Consider the following 16,610-nt stretch of genomic DNA (forward strand, 5'->3'; position numbering starts at 1 on the left):
AGACAGGCCAAAAGGAAGGCCAAGGTAAGACTGACCTTGAGGGCAGGAATCTCCACACTGTCGCCGAGGCTGATGGAGCCTGAGAGGATGGTCCCTGTCATCACAGTGCCTTGGCCTCTGATGGAGAAACAGTGGTCCACAGACATGAGGAATGGTCCCGAGGGGTCCCTCGTCGGGATGGGAATCTGGGACGTCAGGAGCTAGAAAAGAGATGCTGCTGCCACACCCTGCTGGGGAGAGGAGCTGAGTGGGGCAGGGCAGAGGAGGCAGAGGGAGTAGCCAGGAACGGGGCAAGCTGGCCAAGATCAAAAATGGACCGCTTCCTGATTATACTCCAAACTCCTGCTGTGCTCTCAGCTCCTCTCGGTTCAAAGGAACTTCTCTCTCCTCTCATTGGGATAATGAACAGCCTCCTAACAGGCCGACCCCCAGGCCTTCGCCTGCACTGCAGCACAGGGACCTGCTGCAGGACAGCCCTGGACGCGTCAGTCCAAGCCTCATGCTTTCCTAGCCTTCCGAGCCTGCAGAATTTAAGATGTGTCATCATCTAGCCCCTAGGTACCATGGAAGCCTCGTCCCCCACCACTTGCTCTCTCACAGCAGGCACCAGCCGCTGGCAGGCCCTGGAAGTGTACCAGCTAGCTTCACCTCCCTTCTCCAGGGACACATCACCTCTGGGAAGGCTTTCCTACCCTTTCTGTATGGCTCCCTTCCCCAGACCATCATCAACCAGTTAACATACCACTGTGATCATTTGTTTATTTGTCTCCCTCCTAGAGCCCTGAGTCCTTCCAAGTATCTGTAGCAGCTGGCACGGTGCCCAAGAGAGGGACACGTGTCCAAAGGATGCAGGATAGCAGGGCTGCCACCACGTGTGGCAGGGAAGGAGGGGGTGAATGCTGTTTCTCTAAGCCCCGGCAGAGACAGAGGGACCACCTAATGTCTGCCAAGGCCCGGTGTTGCCCCCTCAATTTGTGGTTCTGAGTTTTCTTCTCCGCTGACACTTTCCACCAGCTTTGACCTCAGCCAGCCCCTTTTCCTCATGCTATCTATGTGCTCAGAAATGTCAGAGCTAATTCCTTATAAACAAATGGAAATAAAGGCTGCATTATTCCCTTTATTTTGCTGCTTTCTCCTTTCATCAGGGAAGAGGCTCTCAAAAAGTATTCGGTAGTGAAGGTTCTAAACTCTCAGCCTTGTGATAACAATTCTGGAAAAAGACTAAAGATTCAAAACAGGCTTTGCCTGATATTTATGCAGAGGCTTCTTAAAGGAATAGACAAACATCTTTCACAGCAACATGGGCGGATTCTGCTTTAATAAAAATGACTGTCCCAGGCTCCCAGACCAGTGCTCCCTGAAGCTGACGAAAAAATAACAAAAGCGTCACCCAGAAAAGGTTTGCTTTGCAGAGTCAGCCAGATCAGCACCTTGTTATCATAGAAATGGTGGCAGTGTACTAGGTCACATTTGATCTTGGCTCTGTGGGTCCAGATACAGGTGGACCCCAAAGACACCCAACAACCGACCTGGGACTAAATGCCAGCTCCACCACATACTTGCTGTGAGACCTTGGGCAAGTTACTTGACTTCCCTGAGTCTGACACTTTCCTTGGTAAGATGCAGATAACTTAAGCCTCCCAGGGCCACTGTGAAAGCTAATGATCATTGTGAAAAGGTTAATGATCACTTAACCTTCACACCAAGTCCAAAGGGAAGTGGTGCTGGCATTTTCCCTACTTAAAACTGAGGGAATAGAGGCAAGAGACAGCAGGTGGTAGGCCCAGCACGCAGCCCCAGAGTCGAGGTACCTCGCCACTCCGCCCCTCTTAGCGAGGGACACTGAGATCCCCCTTCTCACCGCCATCTTTCCAGCAGCATCACCACCAGCCCACCATCCCCAACCTGCCCTCTGGCTACCCTGGACACCCCACGGTGGCTGGGCTCCCTCCCTTTATCTACCACTGAGCCTGGACACAGAGCCTGTGCCTCAGAGGCTCCACTATTTGGTGGAGACCATGAGGCCCTGAGCTGCACTGCCCATCTCCATCAGCCAGTGGGACACACTGGGGGACAGGCACAGTCTGCAGGCCTGGAATGGATGACATGGCCCAGAGCTCCAGGAGGCAGGAGCTGCTGTGTCCGGGTAGGGGTGTTCAGCAAGAGAAAGGAAAAAGAAAGACTTACAAGAGTGTGGACAGCTGGGCAGGACTTTGAACGAGACCGGGGCGGGGGGGGGGGGGTGCTCTGCTTCTCTTTTGGTTTAACTCTTGCAGGGAGGTGAGGGAGGGTATACTAAGGTGCTCATGTACCTGGGGGAGGGGTGGTGGTAGTTAAAGGAACAAGCTCAGAGTCGTCTTGCTGGGGTGCCTTTTCTCTCTCTCCCCGTCAGACCAAACAGGACACAAAGGGACCTGCCTGAGTGGGACTGGGGCCAGAGGCCAGCCTGGATTCAAGTACCTCAATGAGCTCTGAGATGCCCTGTGGAGCTTCTGTTTCGGGGGCCTCTGGTCCCCCAGGCTTGGCCGCCACGGATATAATCGGTGCACCTCGGAACCTGAAATGGAAAAACAAGCCCCGCCAAGTTACAGAGATCACCAGCACGGACACAGCACATCTGTGGAGTACCTGGCAGAGCACCAAGCACTTCAGATAGCCTCTCCTTCCATCCTTTGGAAAGCATCAAGGAAGAGAGTACCATCATTTTCCCACTCGGCAGATGAGGAAACAGAGGCCCACAAGAAAACCTTTGGATTGGACGACAGAATTTAAAAGGGTGCTCTTAGGTTTTAACCACCATGTTCAGAACCCACTCTGAGGAGGCAGCAGTGAACGCTGGCCCCCAGGATGCTGAAGAAAAGACCCTCTTGAAGAAGACCAGGAAATACATCCTAGTTTCCTGCAGAGACTCAGGAAATACTGGTTACCAAAAAGTCCCTGAAGATGCATCTGGAAACACACTTCCACTATCCAGTGTCTAATGGGGGGGGGGGGTGTTCCTGCCTGGGCCCTCCTGAAGAGCCTCTCCTTCTTTAAGAAGAGATTCTTACTGTGAGTAGACATTTATCTTTCCCAGTGATATTTTAAAAATGGAAAAGAGAAGGGGCGCCTGGGTGGCTCAGTCGGTTAAGCGTCCGACTTCAGCCAGGTCACGATCTCGCAGTCCGTGAGTTCGAGCCCCGTGTCGGGCTCTGGGCTGATGGCTCGGAGCCTGGAGCCTGCTTCCGATTCTGTGTCTCCCTCTCTCTCTGCCCCTCCCCCGTTCATGCTCTGTCTCTCTCTGTCTCAAAAAAAATAAATAATAAAAAAAAAATGGAAAAGAGAACATATACAACCCATAATCCTGCCATTGTGGTGTGCTTTCTTCCAACCTTGGTTTTTCCATGCGTTGCCAGGCATTTTTTTTTCTTATATTTTGGTTACAGCATACATAAAATTTCACATCCTTCTAGATGTTATTTGCCATTATAGCATAACAAATTTTCTGTTGGATGATAGCAACAACAGCGATAACAACTCACTTGGCTGAGCCACACATATTGCCTGGACACCTTCACTGACAGCTCACAGCACCACTATGGAACTGTCACCATTTAAAAAAATTTTTTTTTTTTAAGTTTTTTTTCCAACGTTTTTTACTTATTTTGTGGGACAGAGAGAGACAGAGCATGAACGGGGGAGGGGCAGAGAGAGAGGGAGACACAGAATCAGAAACAGGCTCCAGGCTCCAAGCCATCAGCCCAGAGCCCGACGCGGGGCTCGAACTCACAGACCGCGAGATCGTGACCTGGCCGAAGTCGGACGCTTAACCGACTGCGCCACCCAGGCGCCCCTAAAAAAAAATTTTTGATGTTTATTTATTTTTGTGTGTGTGAGAGAGAGAGAGTGTGAGAGTGGGGGAGGAGCAGAGAGAGGGAGACACAGAATCTGAAGCAGGCTCCAGGCTCCGAGCTGTCAGCACAGAGCCCGACACGGGGCTCGAACTCACAGACCGCGAGATCATGACCTGAGCTGAAGTCGGATGCTTAACCTACTGAGCCACCCAGGCACCCCGGAACTGTCACCATTTTATAGATGAGAAATTGAGGCTTAGAGGGGCAAATTAATTTGCTCCAAGTCATTGGAGCAAACTCCAATCCAGCCCATGTGACCCTAGAATCAAGACTCACAGCTTCCATGTTATAATTCCACCATCCAGGCCTCCTCTTTCTTTCCTAACGGCTGCATAATAGTGTTACCCAGAATTTACACGCTTTCCCCCACCAATGTCACTGATTTAGAACATTTCAAATTTTTCACTATTATAAATAACACTGATAAAACATGTTGGTGAATGTGAGTGGGTTTTTCCCCCCTTGCTTTGGGGTTCATTCATAAGAAAGAAGTCTAAGACTCAATATACATTGAAAAATCAGCAAGATGGTAGAATAAAGACATTCAACAAGTCACTCCTCCATAAAAGCAAAAAAAGAACAGTGGCAAAAATCATCAGAAGTAACTTTTCCAGAATTCTAGAAATTAACCAAAGGTTTGCAGCAATCTGTGGAATGTTTATTCAAGAAAAATGGCTGAACATTGGTAAGAATAACAGAGCTTTGTGGCAGGGCACCTGGGTGGCTCAGTCAGTTGAGCGTCCAACTCTTGGTTTCGAATCAGGTCATGATCTCACAGTTCATGGGATCAAGCCCCAGGTCAGGCTGTGTGCTGACAGCATGGAACCTGCTTGGTATTCTCTCTCCCTCTCTCTCTCTCTCTGCCCCTTCCCCACTTGCACGTGCTCTCTCTCTCAAAATAAATAAATAAACATTTTTTAAAAAGAGCTTTGTGGCATTTTACCTTGCTTTATTCCCATCCACCCCTCCCCAACTTCGCACTAGCCCTAATAGCCAACATCTGCAATCAGAATGGAAGCCAGCAGCCTGACAGCAGGTTGCAGAGTGGGTTTGAGTTCCATCAAAGCCCCTTTCCCAGAGAAGTATCATTATTTTTCCAATCTGGTAGCTCCCTGGAAGACTATATTTACAAGGCTATCTTTATTTGACCTGCTTTGGAGTTTGCCCAGTGTGAACAGCATTTTCCTCGAGGGCATTTGTTGAAAACCATTAGAGGCAGCTGCTTGAGGCAGAGGATAACAGTTTGGGCAAACTGGTCATAGAAGGAAAAGCTGGGAGCTCCCATGGGAGGTTTGGAGCTTTCCTGGTAGTCTATAAGGCTATTTGACGGCAAAAAGCTATGGGCATGCCTGGGCACTGTCAGGAAAGATATGAGAAGGCCCTAAACTCTCACCTTTGGCTGATCATAAGATTCTATGCAAGCAGGAAGTGAAGGCCAAGGCAGAGTTGTCAAATGCCTGCCTGAGCACTGAAAGCATGACCCAATAGAAATCCTTGGCAGGGGCCCCTGAGTGGCTCAGTCAGTTAAGCGTCCGACTTCTGCTAAGGTCATGATCTTTCAGTCAGTGGGTTCAAGCCCCACGTTGGGCTCTGTGCTGACAGCTCAGAGCCTGGAGCCTGCTTTGGGTTCTGTGTCTCCTTTTCTCTGCCCCTCCCCCCGCTTGCACTCTATCTCTCTCTCACACACACACAAATAAATAAACATTAAAAAAAATTTTTTTTTTAATCCTTGGCAAAGACTGGGAGACTTACTGATTCTAGGCTTAATGAAAATCTCTGTCTAATCATTAGCTGACCAGTAAGCTAACTGAGCAGAGACTTCAGTGGTCACACATGACTGTACAGAATTACTTCACAAAAGTCACTAACAAAATAATAGCAACAAACTCTGAAAGTGTGGGTGAAGAGAATCTGACATCCAGAACTGCCACATTATATTATTCTATATGTCCAGTGTTCAACAAAAAAATAACAATACAACAAAGAAACAAAAGTATGGTCCATCCACAAAGAAAAAAAGGAGTTAATAAAAATTGTTCATGAGAAAGCCCTACTAGACAAAAACTGAAAATCAGCTATTTTAAATATATTCAAGAAACAAAGGAAACCATGTCTAAAGAGCTAAAGGAAAGAATGAAGATAATGAGTCACCAAATAGGAAATATCGAAAAAGAGTTAGAAATTACAAAAAAGAACCAAATAGAAATTCTGGAATGGAATAATTTGAGCAGGCAGAAGAATCAACAAACTTGAGAATAGGTCAATAGAGGTTATGCAATCTGAGGAAAACTACGAAAAAAGAGAGAAGAGAAATGAACATGGCCTCAACGATACAGGAGACATCATCAAGTACATCAACATATGCATATTGAGAAGTTCAAAAACAAAGGACAGAGATGGGGCAGAAAGATCTGAATAAACTTCAAAAACTTTGGAAGTTTTTGAAGGACATCTACAAAGCTCAGCAAATTCCAAGTGGGAAAAACTCAGAGATGTGACCTAGACACACCATAATCAAGCTGTCAAAGCCAATGACAAGGAGAAAGCAACCAGAGAGAAGTGGCTCATTCAGTACAAGGCATCCTCAATAAGATTAACAGCTGTTCTCTCATCAGAAACCAGGGCAGCCAATCCCAAATACCTAAACAACAATAACAACACCCCCCAAAATCTATCATAGAGCAGACACTTGATAAGTATTTATTAAATAAATGAATAAATGAACAAGTTAAAAAAAGAAAAGAAAAAAAAAGAAATCATGGCAGCTTAGAAGGTAATGCAGATGCCATATTCAAAATGCTGGAAGTTAAGAAAAAAAAAGTCAACCAAGTCTTATGTTTCCAGCAAAAGAAACCTGCTTCAAAAATGAAGGAGATGTAGAATTACCATATGGCCCAGAGATTTCTATGTATAAACTCAAAAGAATGGGAGGCAGGTACTCAAACAAATACTTGTGCATGTATGTTCATAAAAGCGCTATTCACAAAAGCCAAAATGTGGAAACAGCCTAAGTGCCCATCAATGCTAAGTGAATGAAGCCAGATGTAAGAGGTGACATATTGTGTGATTTTTATGAAATATCCAGAATAGGCAAATTCAGAGAGACAGAAAACAGACTGGTGGTTTCCAGGGCTGAGGGAATAGGAAACAGCTGCTTAATGGGTACAGTGTTTTTGAAATCAGATAATGGTGATGGTTGTGTAATTCTATACACAATAAAAGGGTGAATTTTATGGTATGTGATTTATCTCAATTAAAAAGAAAAAAACATACATTGAAAGGTTTGCTACCCTTTTCACTACCACAGTGAACATCTGGTATGTCTATTTCACTAAACATACATCAAAAGCTCATTATTTTTTATACATACCTCATTTTAATTTGTATTTCCTTAGTAAGCCAGATAATGTTGAACATCTTCCATCTGTTTACATACTAAGTGTACTTTCAGGGGACATTTCCATACCACTTCTGGTTCTGGTCTTTGCCTCCTCCAGTAGATGCACCCTTACCTTCCCCCACGTCTAAAAATTTCTCCAAAGTGCCTCTTTGTATACAATCCAGTGTCCAGCACAGTGGGGGTGAAGGGAAGGGGGGGGGGGTCAAGTACCACAGTCCCAGCACCTGTGCTAGAAGCTCTGCACTCCTCATGTTATCAACCCCATGAGGTGGCTGTGATTCCTCCTCCTCCAGTATTACAGAAGGGGGTCCTAAGCTGGCCAGGTTCTGTCATTTGCTCTAGGTCACACAGCTAATGAGTGGTGGGGCTATGATTAAAAGGTAACTCTGAGTTTACCATCCCCCTGAGAATATCAAGAGAACAGTGTTCATCTGCCTGGGTTAGAGGTAGGGCTGTGTGCCTTTTCTCAAATCCATGAGAATTTGGAAAGTGGCTGATCTTCAAAGATCAGGGAACATAACATATTTAAGTCCTATAAATGGAGTAACAAAATCCTTGCCTTTCAGTAAATTTTATTCTCAAACCAATGAAAGAAAGATGATAATAACTATAATGACAGTACTTAATATTCTCAGTTTGCTATCACTTTCAGATAAAGACATAAACCTACTGGATCCTTAAAACAACCCTCGGAGGTAGGAAGAATCGTTAACATTCCCATAGCATTATTTGAGCACTATGTGAGTGGCATAATGCTTGGCTAAAAGCCTTCATACACATCACCCCATTTAACCCTCACGGTAATGAAGGGAGGGGTAAAAGTGGCATTTTAGAGATGGGGAAACTGAGGCACAGAGAGGTTAAATGATTGCTAAAGAGTCGTAAGTGAAGTAAATGGCAGAGGCAAAAAGCCCTGTTCTAGAGTAGTGTCCTTCCCACTGTGTTGGACAACCTAAGGGTGACCCCCACCATCCCTCCCCTGGGAATGACTACTGTGTCAGATGTCACCACGGCTCCCTTGAAACAGAAGAGCAGAAGATGCAGTCCGGTGCCCCCACCCACCAGGACAGGGCTGGGCTGCTCTGCTCCATTCCCTTCTGCCTCTATTTCAGTGTCACCTTCACACGGGTCACTGGTCCTAATGCCCTCTTCACAAGGTTCGTCAAATTGACGTACCACCTAAGCTATTACTTTCTCAGTTTTTTTTCCTTTAAAACAGTTCACGTTCCTCCTTAAATACATTTATTGAAAAACATGACTCTGTTACTATCTACATGGAAAACCAGTATCATCTGCAGCAAAGAAAAGGCACAGGAGAGGCCCTCCCACCACCAGCCACAAGGACAGCCATTGGCGGATGGGTCTTCACTCCCTCTGCTCTGCAAAACCAGTGCCTAAAGCCTAGTGCACTAGGTGCCCACACCCAGGAGACGGCTTGAGTTTCGAAGCCCCGCTCGAGAGTCTAGTCCACCCCACACTTTTGCCTTCACCACCTGACCTTTAAGTTGAACAGGAGACACAGTGGTTATGGCATAAACTTGGTAATGCCAGCTGTGTTATTTTAATTTAATTTAGTATCATAAAACAACAGTGTGAAAAATAGCTGTTTCTATGAGAGCTAAATAGAATTATTTAGAAAGATGACATACAGGCAGATCTCTTTACAACCTGGTGCCAAATTAAGTGCGAATAAGAAAATGATAAAAGACTTCAGAGGAGGCTGTGAAAACACAGAAAAATTCACTCACGCTGCTGTGCAAATGGGGCTTCACTTTAAGGAGACCCAAACTGCAGACGGTGCATTTGGGAATGGCTTATATGCAAAAGAACTCAGGGTGCCAGTCAGCGGGCTCAAACTAGAAGAAAAGATGGGGCGGGCAAAACATTTTCCAGCAAGTGACAGATATAACAAGGTCATGAGTTACTGGGGCAAGGACTTTGGCCACAGGAAGCCATGTGATGCCGATACTCACAACAGAACTGAACCCATTTGTTTCGTTTTCTCCAGGTTATTTAACTGGAGAACACCTCTAACACACTGGTAGAACTATTCTAACTTATGCTACCAAGAGAAACAATCACACACACACACTCACACACACACTCACACACACACACACACACACACACACACACAAGCATGCTGCACCTGGATATTAAAAAAAAAAAGCGCCAAAATGACAACCCCAACTGCCTAAGGTACTGCAGCTGGACTCGCAAATTACAACTTTTTAATGCTGGCAAAGCAACAAACCCTAGAGCTTTTAAAAACATAAATTCTGACCAAGAAGAACATCCAGAATATAGCTTCCTTTCCTGAATTCAGACCAAAAGAATGAATGGTAACATGAATCAGGAGTGCTAACTTGTGTGATATTGAAATTACAGATAGTGCAGAAATCACACATGCCTAAACAAAACAGCACGAAGAAGAGAAGATGGGCCTGAATTCAGGATGCAAAATTGCCCGCAAAGCCACGATGACTCCGATGAGCCTGGATTAGCTGCTAATGGAGAAGGAGAGGCACGATGCTGAGAGCCTTTTATGTTTCCCCGGAGCAACTTATGTTATTGATATTATAAGAATGCACGGATATACTCTAAATTAAAATATTATGTAAGGTTAGAATGTGCCATTTTTTATGATTCTCTGCTTTAAGGGACCTTTGATTAATCACCCACAGTTCCCTTCAGGGGACAAGAAATCTACTACTGCAGCTACAAAAATAAATAAAGAAAACAAAAGAAGGCTATTAAATCCTAGCTAGATACTATTCCTTGCTGAAGGTTCTGAGCCTGGTTAGAAAGTTAGGGAAGCACTAAAGACATACTAGGACCAAGCTGAGACATTTTCTTGAACTTAACCGATGAAATTTAAAGATAACTGAAAAACTGAAAACTTTCTTTTTTTTTTTAATGTTTATTTATTTTTGGGACAGAGAGAGACAGAGCATGAACGGGGGAGGGTCAGAGAGAGAGGGAGACACAGAATCTCAAACAGGCTCCAGGCTCTGAGCTGTCAGCACAGAGCCCGACACGGGGCTTGAACTCACGAACCGCGAGATCATGACCCGAGCCGAAGTCGGACGCTTAACCGACTGAGCCACCCAGGCGCCCCAAGAATTAACTTTCTAAGATAACTCCATGCATTTCCCCCCCACCTCCCAATTTTTTTTATAGTGGTAAAATAAATACACATAACAAAAAAAAAAACCACATAAAAATACACATAACAAAATACACATAACAAAAATACACACCTTAACCATATTTAAGTGTGTAGTTCAGTGGTATAAAATACATCTGTAATGTTGTGCAGCCATCACCACCATCCATCTCCACAGCTCTTTTTTCTTGTAAAACTGAAACTCCATACCGATTAAACAATAACCCCATCCTCCCATCCCTCAGCTCCTGGCAACAGTACTCTGGCTCTATGATTCTGACTATTCTAATTATCTCATGTAAATGGCATCATGCAGTATTTGCCTTCTTGTGACTGCCTTATTTCATGTAGCAAAATATCGTTGAGGTTCATCTATGTTGTGGCATGTATCAGAATTTCCTCCAGTTTTAGGGATAAATAATATTCCATTGTACGTATTCCACAATTTGCTTATCCATTCTTCCATCAACGAACACCTGGTTTGCTTCCACCTTTCGGCTATCGTGAATGATGTTATTATGAACATCTCTTGGGGACCCGGTTTTCAATTCGAGTATATACCCAGAAGAAGAATTGGTGCATGGTAATTCTATTTTTAGTTTTTTAAAGTTTTTACTTAAATTCCAGTTAGTTAACATTACTATTTTTTAATTTTTGAGGAACCTCCATACCATTATCCATGTCGGCTGCAGCATTTTACATTCCCACCAACAGTGCACAATGGCTCCAATTATCCACATTTCGTCAACATTTACCTCCTTGTTTTTGACAACCGCAATCCAAATAGGTGCAAACTGGTATCTCACTGCAGTTTTATTTGCAATTCCCTAATGATTAGTGACGCTGGCATTTTTTTTTTTTTTTCATGTACTCATTGGCCATTTGTGTATCTTCTTTGGAGAAATGTCTATTCAGGTCTTTCCCATTTTTGAATCAGGTCATTTGTTTTTTGTTCTTCAATTTTAGGGGTTACTATATATACTTATTATCAGATATACAGATTTACAAATATTTTCTCCCATTCTGTAGGTGGTCTTTTTATTCTGCTGATACGGTCTTTTGATGCACAAATTTAAAAAAAATTTTCTTCTGAGAGTTTTAAGTCCTACATTTGATCCCTTTTGAGCTAATGTTTGTATATGATGTTAGATATCATATTTGCATGTGGATATCCATCCAATTTTCCCAGCAGCATTTGTTGAAAGACTGTCCTTCCCCCATTGAATGGTCTTGGCCCCCTTGTCAACCCTCCTTTGACCATATATGCAAGAGTTTATTTCTGGGCTCTCTACTCTATTCCAATGGTGTATATGTCTGCCTTATGCCAGTACCATACTGCTTTGATTACTGTAGCACTGTAGTAAGATTTGAAATCATGAAGTGTGAACTGTCTAGTTTTGTTCGTCTTTTTCAAGAATGTTTTGGCTATTTGGGGAATTTTCAGACCCCATATGAATTTCAGTCCAGGTTTTTTAATTTTTGCAAAAAACTTGATTGGGATTTTGATAGGGATTATGTTGAATCTGTAAATTGCTTGGGGTAGCACTGACATGTTGACAGTAATAAGTCTTCCAATCCATGAACATGAAATGTGTTTCCATTTATTTATGTCTTTTTAAATTTCTTTCAGCAATGTCTTCATTAGTCTTCATTATATAAGTCTTTTGTCTCCTTTGTTAATTCCTAAGTATTTTATTATTTTGGATGCTACTACAAATGGAATTCTTTTCATAATTTGATTTTCAGATTATTCATTGTTAACATATAGAAATCCAACTGATTTTTACACGTTGGCTTTGTATCCTGCTACTCTGCTGAATTCATTTATAAGCTTAATGAGGTTTTCCACATATAAGATCATATCATCCATGAAGGGATAATTTTACTTCTTCCTTTCCAACTTGGATGCTTTTATTTACTTTTCTTGCCTAATTGCTCTGGCTAGAACTTCCAGTACTGTTTTGAATAGAAGGGGTAAAAAGTGGTAACATCTGTCTTGTTCCTGATCTTAAAGGAAAAACTTTAGCCTTCTACAACTTCATATGATGTTTGTTGTACGTTTTTCACATATGGCTTTTATTATTTTGAGGTACTTTCCTTCTCTTCCTGGTTTGTTGATTGTTTTTAGCATGAAAGGGTATTGAATTTTGTCAAATGCTTTTTGCCTATCAATTGATGACCATGTGGTATTTTACATTAAATGGTTTTTGTATGTTAAACCATCCTTGCATTCCAGGAATAAGCCCCACTTAGTTGTGGTATATAATCCTTTTAGTATGCTGCTAAATTCAGTTTGCTAGCATTCTGCTGAGGATTTTTACATCAATATTCATAAGGGATTTGGGTCTGCAGTTTTCTTATCTTTGTCTGACTTTGGTATAAAGGTAGTGCTGACCTCAAAGAATGAGCTAGAAAGTGTTCTCTCCTCTTCGATTTGTTTGGAAAAGTTTAAGAATTGGTGTTAGCTCTTCTCTAACTGTTGGGATTTGCCAATTAATCAGATCCAGAGTTTTTCTTTGTTAGGAGATTTTTGATTGCTGACTCAATCTCCTTCAAACAGGTCTATTCAGATTGTCTATGTATTTGTGATTTGGTCTTGGTAGATTTTATTTTTCCAGGACTTTGTCCATTTCATCAAGGTTGTCCAATTTTAGTTTCTATAGACTTAATAGTAATATTCCCATTTTCATTTCTGATTTTAATAATTTGAGTCTTCTCTCTTTTTTTCTTAGTCCATCTAGCTTGTCAATTTGGTTGATCTTTTCGAAACCAACTTCTGGTTTCCTTTTCTCTATTGTTTTTCTTTTCCTATTTCATTTTTCTCTTCTCTAATCTTTTATTATTAACTTCTTTGTGCTATCCTTAAGTTTAGTTTGTTCTTTTTCTGGTTCCTTAAGTTGTAAAGTTAGGTTGCTAATTTCAAATCATTCTTATTTTTTAATATTAGAATTTATAACTATAAATTTCCCACTCATCACTACTTTTACTGCATTCCATAATAGTATGTTTTGGTTATCATTCATCTCCAAGTATTTCTAACTTGCCTTATGATTTCTTCCTTGATCCATTGGTTGTTTACATATATTAATTTCCACAAATCTGTGAATTTTCCAATCTTACCTCTGTTATTCATTTCTACCTTTATCCTGTTGTGGTCAGAAAAGATATTTAGTAGGAGATCTGACTTTTTAAATCTATTGAGACTTAATTTGGCACGGCCTGTCCTGGAAAATGTCCCATGTGCATGTGGGAAGAATGTTGGATCAAGTGTTTTGTATATGGCTGTTAGGCTAGTTGGTTTGTTGGGTTAAGTCCTCTATTTCCTTCCTTATCTTCTGTCTGGTTCCTCTATCTATCATTGTAATCTCTAACTATTGTTCTAGAACTAGGTCTATTTCAATTCTGTCAGTTTTTACTTCATATATTTTGAGGGTCTGTCATTAGGTATGTAATATGCTTATAACTGTTATTTCTTCTTGCTGTATTGGAACTTCTATTAATATATAATATCCTTCTTTATCTCTCATAATCTTTTTTTATTGAAAATCTATTTTGTCTAATATAAACATACCATCCCTGGTCTCTTTTGATTATCATTTGCATGGAATATCTTTTTTCATCCATTCACTTTCAATTGATTTGTGTCTTTGGATCTAAAGTGAGCCTCTAGTAGAGCACCTATAGTTAGACCATGTGTTTTTGTCTATTCTGCCACTGCCTCCCCTTTAATTGGTGAACTTAATCCATTTACATTTAAAGAAACTACTAATAAGGAGGGAATTCTGTCATTATGCTATTTGTTCCCTATGTGCGTTAGAGCTTTTTTGGTGTCTTATTTCTTGCATTAGTATCTTTTTTGGTATTTAGTTGTTGTTGTTGTTGTTGTAGTGAAACAGTTAACTTTCCTTCCCGTTTCTTTTTATATATATTCTATAGCTTTGTGTGTGTGTGTGTGTGTGTGTGTGTGTGTGTGTGTGGCTAACGTGGAGATTATATTTAGCATCCTAAAGTTATAATATTCTAATGTGAACTTATAGCAGCTTAACTTCAATAACATACAAAAACTCTGTTCCTATACAGCTCTGACCCCATCTTTTTCTGTTGTTCATGCCACAAAATGACATCTTTATACACTATGTGCCCCAAATCAACTAATATTCTTTTAAATACACTAGTCTCTTAAATCATGTAGAAAACAAAATGTAGAGTTAAGGACCAAAGTTACAATACTACTATCTTTCAGACAAATCATTGTTTTATTCTTTTATCTTTATTAGTCTCTTAAATCATATAGAAAAAACATGGAATCACAAACCTCACCATAATACCAGCTTTTATAATTGCCCACGTGAGACTGGATCTCACTATAGAGCTTCAAGTTACTACCTAGTATCTTTTCATTTCACTGTGCAGGACTCTGGAGCATCTCTGCATGGCAGGTATAGTAGTAACAAACTCCCTCAGCTTTTGTTTATCTAAGAATGTCTTAATTTCTCCCTCAGTTCTCAAGGCAGTTTTTCTAGATAATACAATTCTTCACTGACAGTGTTTTTTTTTTCCTTTAACACTTTGAATGTATGGGCCTACTACCTTCCAGCCTCCACAGACTGTGCTGAGAAATCTGCTTATTATCTTATTAAGGATCCCTTGTGTGTGGCAAGTCACTTCTTGTTGCTTTCCAGATCTTCTTTTTGTCTTTGACTTTTGCCAAGTTGCATGATTATATGTCTCAGTGTGAGTCTCTTAAAGTTCATTTTACTTGGAGTTGATTGAGCTTCTTGGATGTTTATATTAATGTCTTTCCTAAAATTTGGGATTTTCAAATATCCTCTCTGCTTGCTTGCTTGCTTGCTTGCTTCCTTCCTTGACTCCCACAATGTATATGTTCATCCACTTGATGGCATCCTACAGGTCCTTTAGGCTCTGTTTACTTTTCTTCAATTTTTTCTTTCTGTTCCTCAGACTGGATAATTTCTATTGTCCTATCTTCAAGTCTGCCAATTCTTTCTTCTGCCTGCTCAAATTTGCTTTTTAAATCTCTCTAGTGATTTTTTTTTTCCTTTCAGTTATTGTACTTTTCAGATCCAGGATTTCTTTAGTTCCTTTTTAGATTAAATTTTTTGGTTAATATTTCCATTTTGTTCATACATTACTTTCTTGACTTTCTCCACATTCTCCTCTACTTTTTTTGACTGTTTTTAAGATAGTTAAAGTCTTTGTCTAGTATATCTACCATCGTCTTTTTCCAGGACACTTTCTATTGATTCTTTTTCCTTTGGGCCATACTTTCCTGCTTCTTCTCATGCCTTATGATTTTTTTGTTGGGAGCTGGAAATTTGAGTCAAATAAGATGGTTAACTCTATAAATCAGATTCTTCCCCTTCCCTGCAGTTTCCTCTTTTTTGTTGTTGTTCTTGGGGTTTTTTGTTTTTCTTTTTATTATTGAAGGCTCTCTCTATGCTGTCTCAGCCTGAAGTATAAACTTAGAAGTCTTCTTAGGTCTTATCTGAGCCCTTTCCCTGGGCATGTGGTTACTCTGTAATTTCCTTCCATATGTTTGCAGTTGTTTCTGAATGTTCTAGTCTTTAATGTCTGACTTCTGAAAGAGGAAAAAGAAAAAAATGAAGGGGGAACCAAAAAAGGGGGGGGGCGCTAGTCCTTCAAATCCTTCAGAAGTCACTTCCACTGGGGAAAGGGGTCTTGTAATAGTGGAGGGAGGTACAAAAATAATGGCTGCCTGTCTGTCTGTCTGCACCTCTGTGATCAGAAGCAGCCATCAGTGATCAGAGCACAGATCTCTGATATTTGGAGGACAGGGTCATTTTTGCCCACTCTGGTTCCTGCAAGCTGTGTGCAAGCTGCTCTAGAAACACCTGCACAGACGCCTGCCATGAGACTGAGGGATGGGGATGGATAGCTGCTATTGTGTCAAGAGCTAAAATTAACTGAAATTAAGCCTTCCCCTTGCAAGCCTTCCCCTTGCAAGCCTTCAATAGACTCCAGAGTTCCAAAATGGTTCTATAAGACAGATTCTGCCAGTGTAATTGTTGTGCAGATAGGGAAATGGATTCCTGGTGCTCCTACTCTTCCATCTTTCCAGAGAATCTTCTCCATACATTTGTGCCACATCCAAGTACAATCTCAGACATCT

The 16,610-nt window shown here is 41.6% G+C and overlaps 1 protein-coding gene across 1 annotated transcript in view; it reads right to left on the reverse strand.

Annotated features, from left to right (window-relative positions):
* Positions 1–16,610, reverse strand: part of EEFSEC (eukaryotic elongation factor, selenocysteine-tRNA specific) — a 252,221-nt gene that overhangs the window by 137,304 nt on the left and 98,307 nt on the right. The window contains exons 3-4 of the mRNA XM_043588274.1: positions 2,461–2,557; positions 36–200 (exon numbers count right to left, since the gene is read on the reverse strand). Of these exons, the coding sequence (XP_043444209.1) occupies positions 36–200; positions 2,461–2,557 (262 nt within the window). The remainder of the gene's footprint in view (positions 1–35; positions 201–2,460; positions 2,558–16,610) is intronic.

This window comes from Prionailurus bengalensis, chromosome A2 (genome assembly GCF_016509475.1).
Source record: "Prionailurus bengalensis isolate Pbe53 chromosome A2, Fcat_Pben_1.1_paternal_pri, whole genome shotgun sequence".
NCBI lineage: Eukaryota > Metazoa > Chordata > Mammalia > Carnivora > Felidae > Prionailurus > Prionailurus bengalensis.